Raw genomic sequence first — 16,580 nt, 5'->3', positions numbered from 1 at the left:
AAAATACACTGTGTTAATGCTAATTCCCAATAAGGCATCTCATCAGTATCCCAAGAACGAATGAGGGTATTATGTTCAAACTTTCAGGGCTACTTCTGCTCTTAAAATTTAACCAAATCAAAGTAGCGTAAGTGGATCCAAGCTATCAAAGAAAGTGTACATATTTTTTTGAAAATGGTATCAAGTTTTCCATTTCAGGTCAACTGTGTCCCGATTTTTAAAAGGGTGTATGTTGTTAAAAATTCCTGAAAATTTTCTCCAGCGTACAAATAGCAGGCCAAACTATAAAGTCTTAAAAAAAACGAAATGATTTAAAGTATTATTTACTTTTCCCTGAAAAGACTATGTCAATATAAAACGAACAGAAATTAATTAAAAATAATTTTTCCACAAAATAAGTTTTTCAAAGAAGAGTAAAGAACTCCATTAAACCAAAAATGAGCAAAAAATAAAATCAAATAATCTAGCAAGCATGAAACCACCACAAATCAGCATCGATAAATAATTGGAACCTAAAACGAACAGAAATTACAACAAATAACCGAGTCACACTCAAAACGAGCAGAAATTAACATGAGTTGGGCTCAGAACCCCTATGCCTTCCCAAGGCCAGAACATAATTTGCACTTTACTTAAAAAAATACAAATGAATGTATATTGTCAGTTTAGTATACGTATACTGATATTTAGTAATCAAAATGTTAAAAGTATTTGATTTATTAAAGTTATAAAAGTAAAAAAATTTATATTTTTTCAGTAAAGTGCAAATTATGTTCTGGCATTGGGAAGGCATAGGGGTTTTGAGCCCTACTCATGTTAATTTCTGCTCGTTTTGAGTTTGACTCGGTAATTTATTGTAATTTCAGTTCGTTTTGGATTCCATTCATTTATCGATGCTGATTTTTGGTGGTTTCATGCTTGCTAGATTATTTGATTTTATTTTTTGCTCATTTTTGGTTTAATGGAGTTCTTTACTTTTCTTTGTAAAACTTATTTTGTGAAAAAAGTTTTTTTTGATTAATCAATTTCAAAATCCAACTGAAGGCTGGAGCTGTATAGTAGTGAATACGTTCTATAATTCTATTCAACTTGAAAATAAAATTCTTGACTACGAATGATGTAAGAAATAGCGATTGGGAAACTGCATTCGAAATTATTTAAACATTTCATAAAGACGATATTTTTTTTTATCAACGTTAAAGAACTGTGTATATTGCAATATTTGCAATTGCATATTGCATCTGTCTGGTTTTGATGCAAAGTAACAAAAGAGACGAAAATTAACGAACAAGAGAGCAGTGAAGAATTATGGTATACAAAGTAAATTTGGCAGGGAAAGTCACTTGTGATACATCGCTAGGGGTGGCATCGTGATCGCGTGATTTTCGAGGATTCAGAGAACCAAATTTTTTTTTCGGGTTGACGCATAAATTTTTTGGGAAATACCCGAGAATTTCGGGATAGTGCAAGCCGTCCTTGATTTCTAATCAGGAAAATTGAAATACCCAACCACACTAGAAGGAAAAGCTCCGACTTTGCGATTGATGCAGTAAATAGTTGCCTCAAAAGTAATTTAAAGTCAGCCGAACGCCGCCGCCTCTGCCGGTGGCGGCGCGCTGGCGGCGTAGCGACACTTTGGTGGCGGTCGACCAGGCCTCTCGTCGGCGGCGTTCGGTCGATCCGCCGATGCGGCGCCAGGGTCTAAAATAGATTGAAACTCGTGTTTGTTAGATAAACTAAGGGTTGGTCTGGTTACATTTTTTTGGCATTGTGCCTGCAATTTTTTTTATGTGGCATAGGATTGCCTAGTTCAGATTGTGTTTTTCTTAAATCACAGCGTTGTGGTACCTAAGGGCAGAGGCGTCCTGAGGCTCATTTTTTTTTGGGGGGGGGGTGATCTTCGTAAATTTTACCAAATTGCTACCTGATTTATGCCGAATTTTCTGCAGAAATCTAGAATTTTGCTAAATTTCGACCGATTTTGCAAAATTTCTACCGAAATGTTTGCCTTGGGCGAAAATTTTACCGAATTCCAAAAACGTTGGGGGGCGGTGCGCCCCTCCTCGCCTTCCCCCATCGGGACGCCCCTGCCTAAGGGATAGGCCAACTTGGAAAATCCCAAATGATACTGGAGCACAGTAAATTTCCTGCATACTTCCTATCTCAATTTTAAAAAGATTTATGCTTCTTCCACAAAACAACAGACGTCAGGCTCTTTGCATCAGCTTTGGTTAAAGGCTTTTATCAATTCCAGGGGCGAAGAACATTTCCCTTCTCACCACAACCCAATCAGGAGTTAGCTTGCAAAGAAAAAGGCCAGAAGATCCCTATAATCGGTCAAATTTACTTCAAAACGGAAAGGTTTATTGGAGTTTTATATTCTTTTTTGTTTGTAATGTTGACGTTTGATTCTATTTTAAATTGCTTTAGTTCCTTTTAATTCCATGTTATTTCTTATGTTTATCTTTTCACAACGATCGTGTTTTTTTCAAGTTTTCGTGGGTTAATCAGTTTTTAGTCAGTTTTGTATCTGATTTTTAATTTTTTTACTAACCTTTTCGCTTTGTTCATTTTTATCCATTTTTCTCAACCACAGTTGATGGAACAGCCTTATCCACTTATAAGATGCCATTTGTAATCTATTTGTAAGACACCTTTGAATTTATCATCACCTGAAGTACCACTTAAGTTTTAGGCTTAAGTTGAACTAAATAAGAAATGACGTGAATTATATATCAGACACACTGTTTAACAGCGCAAATCTCAATCTTAATTTATTAACAAAGAATGATATGATATGTCTGTTTCCGCTTCCATAGAGTTGTTTGCCAAAGAAAATGGTTTTATGATACCAGCAAGGTGAAACCAATATAAATTGCAGAACTACCATATATTATATGTATTTTGTTTAAATTATTTCAGTTTTGCTTGCAAAAATAAGATTTTAAAGTCTCTATATTTTAGATATGTACTGACATGTACAAGCCTTCAGCAATTCATATTTCTTGGCAGTATTGGAAGAATGAGTCATTTATCCCTTGAAAGTTTTATGCAATTTGCAGCTTTAGCTGAAGGTTGTTCTGATGTCAATTCTACATGCTTTTGGACATTTGGACATCAAGGTCAGAGTATGAAATTACTTATATTTGCTACTTGTTTAAAGTTTACTAGCCCTGAAATTTATTCTGCTTTAAAGAAATGCTGTCTAGTGATGGTAAAATACCTAAAGCTCAGTTGCTAGTAATAAGCTTTTTTTGCTTTTTTTTAAGTCCCAACATAAGTAAGCCTGGACGGATTCTATCAATTAATCAAGAATAGATTTGAGAGAGAAATAGGGATAAATTTGGTTTATAATTTGTTGCAACTGTCACCGAGTAATATTTCTCAGGAGAATGGGTCTCTCCCTTGGTTGTTTAATATTCAGGGAAATATTTTAGCAATTTTGTTGGCATAATGCTTACCCATAAAACCTAAGTGTTTAGGAAATTATTGGAGGTAAGTCTTTATATTCTTTGAAACAAGTGATATGTAACTGTTACACTGTAGAAGGTATCTATGTCTAGCTTATATTTTGAGCCTGAATCTTGGAGCTGAAAACTCAGCATTGAGTTTCGATAAACTAAAATCTTTTGGATTTTAGAATTTGGCAAAAGATTATTTAAACGATCATGAAGCCCTATATTTTTGTCATTAATTTCAGGTGCCATTACGCATCGAAAGTTTTTTTTTTTTTTTTTTTTTTTTTTTTTTTTTTCTTCAATGAATGGATTTACAGGAGGAAGGTAGGATCCTATTGAAGCCTTAGTAGCTATTTTTGAACCATCTACAAAAATAAGGATAGTTTCCTTATATACAATTTTATCAAATTCAGCAAACCTTTGTCTGCACATACTGGAGAGGAGTGAGGTCTTTTGCCCAATTTGAAAAATGGGTGCATATTAGAGGGGGATGCAATTACCTGGGGGTGTGGGGCAAGGACCAAGCAGGAACAGGGAACTTAATTTGAATTTGGCAAATTTAAAAGCTAGGCCTCTAAATACGGATAGTTTTTTTTAGCCACTTATGTAATATATTAGAGCTATTTGTTTCCATTTCCAAGAAATATTTAATCAAAGGAACTTAATTTCCTTTAATATTTGTTTATTGCATGTTGAATCAATTTAAATCTCAACTAAGTTCGTGGTCAAGTAGTAAACCTAGATGATGTATGTGATCAGCTTCGAAGATTGTGGTGCCATTTAGTGTTAAGTTTGCATGAGCAACTTAACGCTTGGGTTAAATTGAATGGTAAAGGATTTGGTAGGGGTGATGGGTAGACAAGACGTCTGCACACTTGGGAAGGCTTTTGGTTATAGGGGAATTATGAAGGAATCAATGTCAATCTGAATAGTGAACTAAAAGAAGGAGTCATTTATCCCTTCAACTAGCCTTTAGTTATAAGAGTATTTGGGGAGGAAGGAATACCAATCTGAACAGTGAAAGATCTTTATTTTGTCAATATTAATTAAAAAAACTTTTTCCACAAAATAAGTTTTTCAAAGAAAAGTAAAGAACTCCATTAAACTAAAAATGAGCAGAAAAAAATAAAATTATCTACCAAGCGTAAAACTACTACAGATCAGCATAAATAAAGAAAACCCAAAACGAACAGAAATTACAATAAATAACCGAGTCAAACTCAAAACGAGCTGAAATTACAATAAATAACCGAGTCAAACTCAAAACGAGCAGAAATTAACGTAAGTTGGGCTCAAAACCCCTATGCCTTCCCAAGGCCAGAACATAATTTGTACTTTAGTCAAAAAATATAAATGTTTTACTTTAATAACTTTAATCAATCAAACAATATTAACATTTTGACTACTAAATATCAGTATATGTATATTAAACTGACAATGCACATTCATTTGTATTTTTTTCAGTAAAGTGTAAATGATTTTTTCAGTAAAGGTTAATTATTCTCCACTCATTTTTTTGCTCTTAAAAAGGGCAATTTCAATTTCCAATCAAATGAGCCCTTTTTGAAATCTCTATAACAACTTTCTATAGAAACTTTATATGCCCCCAGAGCATAGCTTACAACCCTTGCACTGAGGGCTCTGTGGGGGTTTTTATCCTAAAAGACCTAATTTCAAGAACTTTCAACTACGTTGAACAAAATGGATATCTCAAATTTTGATTAGATGTGTTTGGGAAAATGGTGGGCGTCACGGGGGCATTAGTCGCTCTCCAATCACTTTCAACTAGTAAAAAAGGCACTAGCCTTTTAAATTGTGAATTGATTCAGCCATTTTGAAGTTTCTACGCTTTCAATAAATACCTTATATGTCCTCAGGGCATAACTTACAACCCTTACCCTGAGGGCGGGGGGGGGGGGGTGTCTTCCTGAACGACCTAATTTCCAAAACTTTCAACTAGTTGAATTAAATGGCTATCTAAAATATTGATTGGATGTGTTTGGAGAAAAGATGGGCGTGAGAGGGGGGTTAGTTGCCCTCAAATCACTTTCTAATATTAAAAAGGGCACTAACCCTTTGAAGTTCCAATCGAATGAGCCCTTTTTAAAGTTTCTATGACAAAGATTTCAATAAAAACCTTATATGCCCCAGGGTATAACTTATAACCCTTGCCATGAACACTATGGGGGGAATGTCATACTCAAAGGTATAATTTCCTGAACTTTGAACTGCGTGGAACAAAATGGCTATCTCAAAATCTTTATCCGATGTGTTTGGGGAAATGGTGGGCGTGGAAGGGGTGTTGGTTGCTTTCAATCACTTTCGACTATTAAAAATGGCACTAGTCATTCCAATTTCCAGTTGAATGAGTCCTTTTTGAAGTTTCTGCGATAATGCGTTCTATAAGAACATTATATGTCCCCAGGAAATTATTTACAACCCTGGTCACGAGAACTGTGGTTGTCCTCCTCGCAGACTTTCGTTCACCAGCTTACAGCTACTGTGACTAAAACGTATATCTTACAATTTTCATCATATGGGTGTGTTGAAAAGTTGGATATAAGAGGCAAATTAGTGAACTTTCAATCACTTCTTAAAAATAAAAAGGGCACTAGCCCTTTGAATTTTCAATCGAATGAGCCCGTTTTGAAGTTTCTACGACAACACTTTCTATAAAAACCTTATATGCCCCCAGGGTATAACTTACAACCCCTACCCTAAGGCCTGTGGGGGACTGGCCTCAAAAACATAATTTCTATCTGGAAATCAACTACGCTGAACAAAATGGCTATCTCAAAATTTTGATTGGATGTGTTTCGGGAAATAGTGGACTTGGAAGGGGTGTTAGTCGCCTTCCGATTATTTTTGCCTATTAAAAAGGGCACAAGCCACTCCAAATTTCCAATTGAATGAGCCCTTTTCGAAGTTTCTACAACAACTTCTTCGATACGAAGTGCCCTGATCTAAAGGAAAAAATTAATAAATAATACATTGTGCCAACATCGTTCTTATATTCCCCAAGGGCATAACTTAAAACCCTTGCCCTGAGGGTTGTGGGGGAGTGTCCTCCTCTTTACTCATTCCCCGTTTCCTTTCTCGTTCTCGAGTGTCGCCGTTCTTTACTTAGGCAGCGCGATCGCGCTGCCTATGATTTATACAACAACTTTCTATATAAACCTTATATGCCCCCAGGGCATAACGTACAACCCTTGTAGTGAGGACTCTGAGGGGGTTATCATCCTATAAGACGGAATTTCCGGAACGTTCAACTGTGTTGAACAAAATGGATATCTCATGCTTATGAGGCACTACGTGGTAATGACACTATAGCCCCAGTGGATGAACTTGTAGTCGGTGAAAAACAAGTTAAATGTAAGAAAGGTGTTAGTGAGGAGTTTTGTAAATATTTTGCAAATTTTGGAATTGATGTTGAAAATGATGTTGCTGACCATGGGTATAAAACGAGCTGTTTATTGATGACCATGGGGAGGGTCGTTCCATGAAATTCGTAAAGTGCACTCAGTCTAATCTCGACGACGTACTGAAAGCAATAAAATCGAATTCAGCAGAAATAGACGGTCTTAGTCTTAAAGCTTTCAAAGATGTCGCCACTTACCATAGTGAAATTGTATCGGTGAAAGTTGTGCGGGGCTTAGGGCTGATTCGTAGATTTAAACATGTTTTTCCTGTTTCAGTTTTGAAAATTTTATATAATTCACGTATTCATCCTTACATTGTATACGGTTGTTCTATGTGGGCTAGTAATTTTGTTGTAAATTTTAAACGGATACAAATTGTGCAGAATGAAGCACTGCGCCTGCTCGGTGATTTTGAAAACTGTGAAAGTACAATGGATTGTTATCACCAGTTTAATATTGTAAATGTTGGGCAGTTGAGGAATTATCAGACTGGTATTTTTGTGTATCAGTGTTTAAATAAATTAGCACCTAATTATTTTTATGATGTTTTTTCATCGAATTCTGCGTACCATTCTTATGATACAAGGAATTCTGCGGACCTAGTACATGAGAGACGACACACTACTAGGTGTAGTTTTGTATTTAGGCATGTGGGTGTTTCGGTATGGAACACTCTTCCGGAAAGCACTAGGATGGCTGAGAGTGTGCCCTCTTTTAAAAACAGGTTAAAGAATTTCTTAATGAATAAGGATGGGGGGCTGTATTCTGTCTTCTACCTTGTGTAAGTATTGGTTCGTGGTTCCCATGAGGTTTATTTCTTATTTATTTATATGATTGCATTTTTTTTTCAGTATATATGTAATAAGTGAGTAAAATATCGAGTCCTGCCATAAACAAATTTGTATAGATTTTCACGTGGTAGATCTGTCTTATATGATTTTTTTGTGAATATTGGTATTTAATGAAAATGAATTTTCTCTCTCAAAATTTTGATTGGATGTGTTTGGGAAAATGGTGGGCGTGAGAGGGGCGTTAGTCACTATCCAATCACTTTGAACTATTAAAAAAGGCACTAGCCCTTTCAATTTCCAATTGAATGAGCCCTTTTGAAGTTTCTATGACAAAGCTTTCAATTAAAACTTTATATGCCCCCAGGGCATAACTTACAATCCGTGCCCTGAGGGCTCTGGGGGGAGGGGTCGTCATCCTTAAAGATCTAATTTCCAAAAACTTTCAACTACGTTACATAAAATGGCTATCTAAAAATTTTGATTGGGTGTGTTTAGGGAAAAGGTAGGCGTTAGAGGGGGGTTAGTTGCCCTCAAATCATTTTCGACTATTAAAAAGGGTACTAGACCTTTGAATTTCAAATCGAATGAACCCCTTTTTAAGTTTCTACGACTAAGTTTTCAATAAAAACATTATATGCCCCCAGGGCATAACTTATAATCCTCTTCCTGACGGTTTTGGGGGAGTTTCCTCCTAGAAAATATATTTTATATCTGGAAATCAACTACGCTGAACAAAATGGTTATCTCAAAATTTTTAGTGGATGTGTTTGGGGGAATGATGGGCGAAGGGGGGGGGGAGCTAGTTGACCTCCAATCACTTTCGAAAGGGCAGTAGCCCTTCGAATTTCCAATTGAATGAGCTTTTTTTGAAGTTTCTTCGACAACGCCCTCTGTAAAAACCATAAATGCACCCAGGGCATAACTTAAATCCCTTGCCCTGAGGGTTGTGGGGGAGTGTCCTCCTCAAAAATATATTTTCTCTCTGGAAATCAACTATGCTGAACAACTTGGCTATATCAAACTTTTGAGTAGATGTGTTGGGGGGAATGCGGGACGTGGGGGGGGCTAGTTGGCCTCGAATCACTTTTGACTATTAACAAGGGTACTAGTCCTTTGAATTTCCAATCTAATGAACCTGTTGTGAAGTGTCTACGACGATGCCTTCTTTAAAAACCTTATTTGCCCAAAGGGCATAACTTAAAACCCTTGCCCTGAGGGTTGTGGGGGAGTGTCCTCCTCAAAAACATATTTTGTATCGGGAAATCAACTACGCTGAAGAAAATGGCTATCTCAGAATATTTGTTGGATGTGTTGGGGGGAATGATGGGCGTGGGGGGGACTAGTTGCCCTCCAATCACTTTCGACTATTAAAAAGGGCAATAGAACTCTCAATGTCCAATCGAATGAGCCCCTTTTGAATTTTCTACAACGACCTCTTCCAGATGAGGTGCCCTGCTCTAAAGGAAAAAAATAATAAGTAGTACATTGTGCCAACATCGTTCTTATATGCCTTGAGGGCATAACTTAAAACCCTTGCCCTAAGGGTTGTGGGGGAGTGTCCTCCTCAAAAACATATTTTATATTTGGAAATCAACTACGCTGGACAAAATGGCTATCTCAAAATTTTGATTGGATGTGTTTGGGGGAATGATGGGCGTGGGGGGGGGGAGGGGCTAGTTGACCATCAATCACTTTCGACTATTAAAAAGGGCACTAGCCCCTCCAATTTCCAATCGAATGAGCCCTTTTCGAAGTTTCTACGACAACTCATTCGATACGAAGTGCCCGGGTATGGAGAAATAAAAAACACATTGTGCCCACATCGTTCTTTACTTAGGCAGCGCTAGCGCGCTGCCTATGAAAATGTCAAGCCTTCCAATCACTTTCGACTATTAAAAAGGGCACTAGGCCTTTCGATTTCCAATCTTTTTGAGTTTCTATGACAACACTTCCTATAAAAGTCCTTATATGCCCCAGGGCATAAATTACAACCCTTACCCTAAGGCCTGTGAGGTTGGTTGTCATCCTCTAAGACCTAATGTCCAGAACTTTCAACTACGTTAAACAAAATGGCTATCTCAAAATTTTGATTGGATGTGTCTAGGAAAATGGTGGGCGTGAGAGGGGCATTAGTCTTTCTCCAATCACTTTCAACTATTAAAAAGGGCACTAGACCTTTGAATTTACAATCGAATGAGCCCTTTTTCAAGTTTCTACGACTAAGATTCCAATAAAAACTTATATGCCTCCAGGTCATAACTTATAACCATTGCCCTGAAGACTGTGCTGCTCAAAGCACAGGGGGAGTGTCCTGCTCAAAGGTATAATTTCCTGAACTTTAACTGCGTGTAACAAAATGGATATCTCAAAATTTTGATTGGATGCATCTGGGGCCATGTTTGGCATTGAAGGGGTTTTAGTTGCTCTCGAATAAATTTCGACCATTAAAAAGGGGACCATCCAGTTCAATTTCTATTATAATGAGCCCTCTTTGAAGTTTCTACGACAACGCGTTATATAAAAACTTAATATGTCCCCAGGGCTTAACTTACAACCCTTGTCTCGAGGTCTTTGAGGGGGTTGCAATCCTCAAAGACCTAATTTACAGAAATTAAAACTACGTTGAATAATGTGGCTATCTTTAAATAAGATAGCCACTTAAATAAGAATGATTTTGGGAAAAGGTGGGCGTGAGAGGGGGTTAGTTGCCCTCCAATCACTTTCGACTATTAAAAAGGACACTAGCCCTTTGAATTTCCAATCGAATGAGGCTTTTTTGAAGTTTCTACGACAACGCCTTCTATAAAAACCTTATATGCCCCCAGGGCACTATTTACAACCCTTGCCCTGAAGGCGGCGGGGGAGTGTCCTCCTCAAAAAAATTATTTCTATCTGGAAATCAACTACGCTGAACAAAATGGCTATCTCAGAATTTTAATTGGATAAGTTTGGGGGAATGATGGGCGTGGGACGGGGGCTAGTTGCCCTCCAATCACTTTCGACTATTAAAAAGGGCACTAGGTCTTTGAATTTCCAATCGAATGACACTTTTTTGAAGTTTCTATGACAAAGTTTTCTCTAAAAACCTTATATGCTCCCAGGGCATAACTTACAACCCTTGCCCTGAAGGCTGTGGGGGACTGTCCCCCTCAAACCTTCCGGGAAATGGTGGTTGTGGAAAGGGTGTTAGTTGCCTTCGAATTATTTTCGACTATTAAAAAGAGCACAAGCCACTCAATTTTTCAATTGTATGAGCCCTTTTCGAAGTTTCCATGACAACGTCTTCGATACGAAGTGCCTTGCTCTAAAGGAATAAAATAAATAAATGATACATTGTGCCAACATCGTTCTTATATGCCCTCAGGGCATAACTTAAAAACCTTGCCATGGGGGTTTTTGGGGAGTGTCCCCCCCAAAAACATGTTTTCTAGCTGGAAATCGACTACGCTGAACAAAATGGCTATCTCAAAATTTTGATTGGATGTGTTTGGGGGAATGATGGGCGTGGGGGGACGGCTAGTTGCCATCCAATCACTTTCGACTATTAAAAAGGGCACTAGCCCTCTGAATTTCCTATCGAATGAGCCTTTTTTTTAAGTTTCTACGACAATGCTTTCTATAAAAACCTTATATGCCCCTAGGTCATAACTTAAAACCCTTGCCCCGAGGGTTGTGGGGGAGTGTCCTCCTCAAAAAAATATTTTCTATCAGGAAATCAACTATGCTTAACAAAACGACTATCTCTAAATTTAGATTGGATGTGGGGGGGGCACGTAGAGGCGTGAGGGGGGGGGGACTGGTTGACCTCCAATCACTTTCGACTATTAAAAAGGGCACTAGCTACTCCAATTTCCAATCGAATGAGCCCTTTTCGAAGTTTCTACGACAACTCCTTCGATACGAAGTGGCCGGGTATGGAGGGGAAAAAATAATACATTGTGGGAGCATCCTTCTTTGCGATGGCGACATTGTTTTTTAATAAAAGGTGGGCGAGAGAGAAGGGCTAGTTGCCCTCAAATTACTTTTGACTATTAAAAAGGGCACTAGACCTTTGAATTTCAAATCAAATGAGCCCTTTTTCAAGTTTCTACGACAAAGATTTCAATAAAAACTTATATGCCCCCAGGGCATAACTTATAACCCTTGCTCTGAAGACTGTTGGAGGAGTATCCTGCCCAAGGGTATAATTTCCTGAACTTTAAACTGCGTGGAACAAAATGGTTATCTCGAAATTTTGATTGGATGTGTTTGGGAAAAGGGTGGGCGTGGAAGGGGTGTTAGTTTCCTTCCAATTACTTTCGACTATTAAAAAGGGCACTAGCCATTTCAATTTCTAATCGATTGAGCCCTTTTTCAAGTTTCTACGACAACGCCTTCTATAAAAACCTTATATGCCCCTAGGGCATAACTTGTCCTGAGGGCTGTGAGTGGGTTGTCATCCTCAAAGACCTAATTTATAGAATTTAAAACTACGTTGAATATTGTGGCTATCTCAATATTTTGATTAGATGTGTTTGGGGAAAAGGTGGGCGTGAGAGGGGGTTAGTTGCCCTCTAATCACTTTCGACTATTAAAAAGGGCACTAGCCCTTTGAATTTCCAGTCGAATGAGCCTTTTTTTGAAGTTTCTACGACAACAACTTATATAAAAACCTTATATGCCCCCAAGGCATAACTTACAGCCCTTGCCCCGAGGGTTGTGGGGGAGTGTCATCCTCAAAAACGTAATTTCTATATGGAAATCAACTACGCTGAAAAAAATGGTTATCTCAAAATTATGATGCGATGTGTTTGAGGGAATGATGGGCTTGGGGGGGGCTAGTTGCCCTCCAATTGCTTTCGACTATTAAAAAGGGCATTAGCCCTTTGAATTTCCAATCGAATGGGCCCTTTTCGAAGTTTCTACGACAACTCCTTCGATACGAAGTGGCCGGGTATGGAGGAAAAAAAAATAATACAGTGTGGCAACATCGTTCTTTACGATGGCCACATCGTTTTTTAATAAAAGGTGGGCGAGAGAGGGGGGCTAGTTGCCCTCAAATTACTTTCGACTATTAAAAAGGGCACTAGACCTTTGAATTTCAAATCGAATGAGCCCTTTTTCAAGTTTCAGCAACGAAAACTTCAATAAAAACTTATATGCCTCCAGGACATAACTAATAACATATGCCCTGAGGAGTCTGGGGGGGGAGTGTACCAAAGGAATAATTTCCTGAAATTTAAACTGCGTGGAACAAAATGGCTATTTCAAAATTTTGATTGGATGTGATTTGGGAAATGGTGGGTGTGGAAGGGGTGTTAGTTTCCTTCCAATTACTTTTGACTATAAAAAAGGGCGCGAGCCATTTCAATTTCTAATCGATTGAGCCCTTTTTCAAGTTTCTACGACAACGCCTTCTATAAAAACCTTATATGCCCCTAGGGCATAACTTGTCCTGAGGGCTGTGAGTGGGTTGTCATCTTCAAAGACCTAATTTATAGAACTGAAAACTACGTTGAATAATGTGGCTATCTCAAAATTGTGATTAGATGTGTTTGGGGAAAAGGTGGGCGTGAGAGGGGGTTAGTTGCCTTCCAATCACTTTCGACTATTAAAAAGGGCACTAGACCTTTGAATTTCCAACCAAATGAGCCTTTTTTGAAGTTTCTACGACAACACCTTCTATAAAAACCTTATATGCCCCCAGGGCGTAACTTAAAACTCTGGCCCTGAGGGTTGTAGGGGAGTGGACTCCTCAAAAACATATTTTCTATCGGGAAATCAACTACGCTTTACAAAATGGCCATCTCAAAATTTTTTTTGGTTGTGTTCGGGGGACTGATGGGCCTGGGGGGGGGCTAGTTGCCCACCAATAACTTTCGACTATTAAAAAGGGCATTAGCCCTTTGAATTTCCAATCGAATGAGCCTTTTTTCAAGTTTCTACGACAACGCCTTCTATAAAAACCTTATATGCCCCCAGGGCATAACTTAAAACCCTTGCCCCGAGGGTTTTGGGGGATTGTCCTCCTCAAAAGATATTTTCTATGAGGAAATCAACTACGCTGAACAAAATGGCTATCTCAAAATTTTGATTGGATGTGTTTGGGGGAATGATAGGCGTGGGGGGGAGGGGCTAGTTGCCCTCCAATCACTTTCGACTATGAAAAAGGGCACTAGCTACTCCAATTTCCAATCGAATGAGCCCTTTTCGAAGTTTCTATGACAACTCCTTCGATACGAAGTGCCCGGGTATGGAGAAGAAAGAAGAAGAAAAAAGAAAAATAAATAATACATTGTGCCCACATCGTTCTTTACTTAGGCAGCGCTATCGCGCTGCCTATGATAAGATTTGATGAAACATAAAAGCATTCGGGGTAGGACAAGGTTCTAAGTTTGGGAATTAGAATTTGTTTGTCAACAATATTAGTTACACCTTCGAAGTCTAGAAAAGCAGCAATGAGGATTCCATTCTTGGAGAAGCTTTTATTTGTGCTATGCTCCCTGGGCAGGTAAAATAAACTACCGCCTTTTAAATTATCTTCAATTGGAAAACCATTTAGTTGGCAAGATTTTTGTTTCTTTCTGATTCTGTGCAAATGTGGAATAGTGAATATAAACCACTAATAACGTCAAAAGTGGTTTTTACATCTTTGCTTAACTCCGTCTATTTATGTCGAAAAGCGAACCTATTGCAAATGTTGGAACTAGTATTTTACCCATTTCACATTGTCAAAACAGGCTGAAATTTTGAATGTGAATCGAAGTTAATTGATCGATTAATTAACGTTAACCAGTTAACACATTAATTTTAATCAGGGCTATTTATATATGCTTGTACACGCTACTGCATTGATTCTCGGTGCTTGTTTACAGCTTTTGGCTCATTTGAAGGAGAGGAAGGCGCAGTCTTATGATTGAACAAATCGACCCCGTGGACTAAAATCATTAGTGTTGAAAAGTTATTTTTTTTTAAATATTCTTGATTAGTTAAAAATAATGTTATACAAGTAGCCAAAGAGTCAGAAGATGTCAGAAGTAGTTAGAAGACATATATAAAAAGTTAACAAAAAAAGCGTATTATATACTGCATACATCTGGCATGAAATTAAAAAGAAAGTTCATGCTACAAGCTTGAAGGATGCAAAGAGTACAGTGGCGCCAATTCACGAAAATGTAGGGGGAAGGCAAGGATTTTTTTTTATTTTTAAATGAAGATTCCAAAAAAAAACAACATTGAGCAAACAGGGGTTAGCGGCGACTTCGCTGCTTGGCAAAATCGTCGAATAATCTATCCAAATCCAGTTTCTTTACCTCCTGTTTTCAACGGCCATTATCATGAGATCACTGAGTCTGTCGTATCCCGTCGTCGATCGCAGATAGTTCTTCACACGCCCTAATGCTGAGAAGAATCGTTCATTGCTGGCAGTGGTCACAGACAAAGTAGCAACTAGCTTCATCAGTTTTAGCACTGCAGAATAGGCAGCTGGGAGGTCGGATAAGATTTTGATAGAACAACGGAGATCCACTTTTGAAATATCACTTTTTGACAGATGCAGCTTTGCAAGAGAAAGGTGGGATTCTATGGCATGGTCATCGACATCGAGAATTCCTTGATAATGACACATAACCCTTTCCACTTTCGAAATTCGAGAAAATTTGAACTTGAGGGGCCGAAGACAGATAAAGCGTCGACCAGAGGCATATTTTGCGGAAACGTTGGTCCATCTCACTCGTGAAACGGTTTATTACCTCAAAGTACAGAAGTTTATCGGAGTCTGATGGAGCTGGCTGACTTGTATTGCGTTTACCGGTTGTTGAGTTTGAAAGAAAGTCTTTGAGACGAATGGAAATGGCTTGACTTCTCTTGCTTCGAGCACTGGTTTTAGATTGTGGAGTTTTCAATTCTTGGATATCGTGTAAAGCCAAGAATTTGGATATGTTTTTGCTTAAATTGTTCCGTTTGTTATCATTTCTCAGCTTTTGTAGTGTCTCATATGTCCCAGAAATCAGTGCAAGTGCCTTATAAATCAACAAATTTTTTTTCGATTGAAGTTGCTCTGATAAACAATTTACAATGACTAATACTTTTTCCATTATGTGCAAAGTTGAGACAAAAGAGGCAAAGTTGATTTTGTCCAGTAGTCTTTTTGCCTCACACGCTGCTTGGCCGTTGGACTATCAGAGACTGTGGCAGGCACAGCAACAATACAATCAAATCTTGGCTTCACCTTCGAAATAGAGCGGAATGCGTAAAACCAGCGAGTCTGGACCGTCCTCTCAAGCTCCAAGACTTTTTGCCCGCTAATACACTGGGATTCCACAAATAGGTCGCGTCAAGTATTGCTGCATGATATAAATGCGTAAAGTCTTTGCACCACAGAGAAAAATTCTGAAAGTTCGCTGATATTTTTTAGGCAGTCAGTCAAAACCGAGTTTAATCTGTGGGCCTGACAGCGTACATAAACTGCAAATTTCTCACTCATAACGGATGCACCGTCATAACATTGGGCAATACACTGCATCATATCTACTACAAGCTTTTCTATAGTTTCACAAATCGAGGTGGATAAGCTCTCGGCGTCTAATTTGTGCATGTGATAGCAACCGATTGGTCGCTCCATCACTTTTCCATTTGACATGTACCTGAGTAGGATCGCTAATTGTTCTTTTCTAGAAACGTCTTTTGTCTCGTCGACAAGAATAGCAAAGTAATTAGCTAATTTTACCTCTGAAATAATGTCTTGGCGCAAAGCATTTCCTATCAGTGTAACTGCGACATTTTGGTACTGATGACTGCAATGGTGACCATATCGGTGCTGTAACTGGGCCTTCAGCTTTTTGTTGACTTTAGACATTTCCTCCATCAATTCAACCAGAATTACCCGCGGTTTGCAGATGTTTCTGATTCATCATGACCCCTCAAAGCAAGAC

The 16,580-nt window shown here is 38.3% G+C and overlaps 1 protein-coding gene across 4 annotated transcripts in view; it reads left to right on the top strand.

Moving 5' to 3' along the window:
- The window catches only part of LOC148955234 (neurobeachin-like protein 1), a 227,589-nt gene that overhangs the window by 14,327 nt on the left and 196,682 nt on the right, over positions 1-16,580 (top strand). For 3 of the 4 annotated variants that reach the window (XM_089101080.1, XM_089101086.1, XM_089101072.1), the window contains exon 2: positions 2,965-3,122. In XM_089101080.1, coding sequence (XP_088957206.1) covers positions 3,023-3,122 — 100 coding nt within the window. In that variant the 5' untranslated portion in view covers positions 2,965-3,022. Of the gene's footprint in view, positions 1-2,342; positions 2,362-2,964; positions 3,123-16,580 lie in introns of those variants that run through there. The other variant, XM_089101076.1, reaches the window with a different exon arrangement.

The sequence above is a fragment of the Artemia sp. Qi Xiang Cuo genome, chromosome 2, assembly GCF_049724085.1.
Source record: "Artemia sp. Qi Xiang Cuo chromosome 2, ASM4972408v1, whole genome shotgun sequence".
Taxonomy (NCBI): domain Eukaryota; kingdom Metazoa; phylum Arthropoda; class Branchiopoda; order Anostraca; family Artemiidae; genus Artemia; species Artemia sp. Qi Xiang Cuo.
The sequence above is the reverse complement of the archived record's forward strand: the minus strand, read 5'-3'. Positions and strand labels throughout refer to the sequence as shown.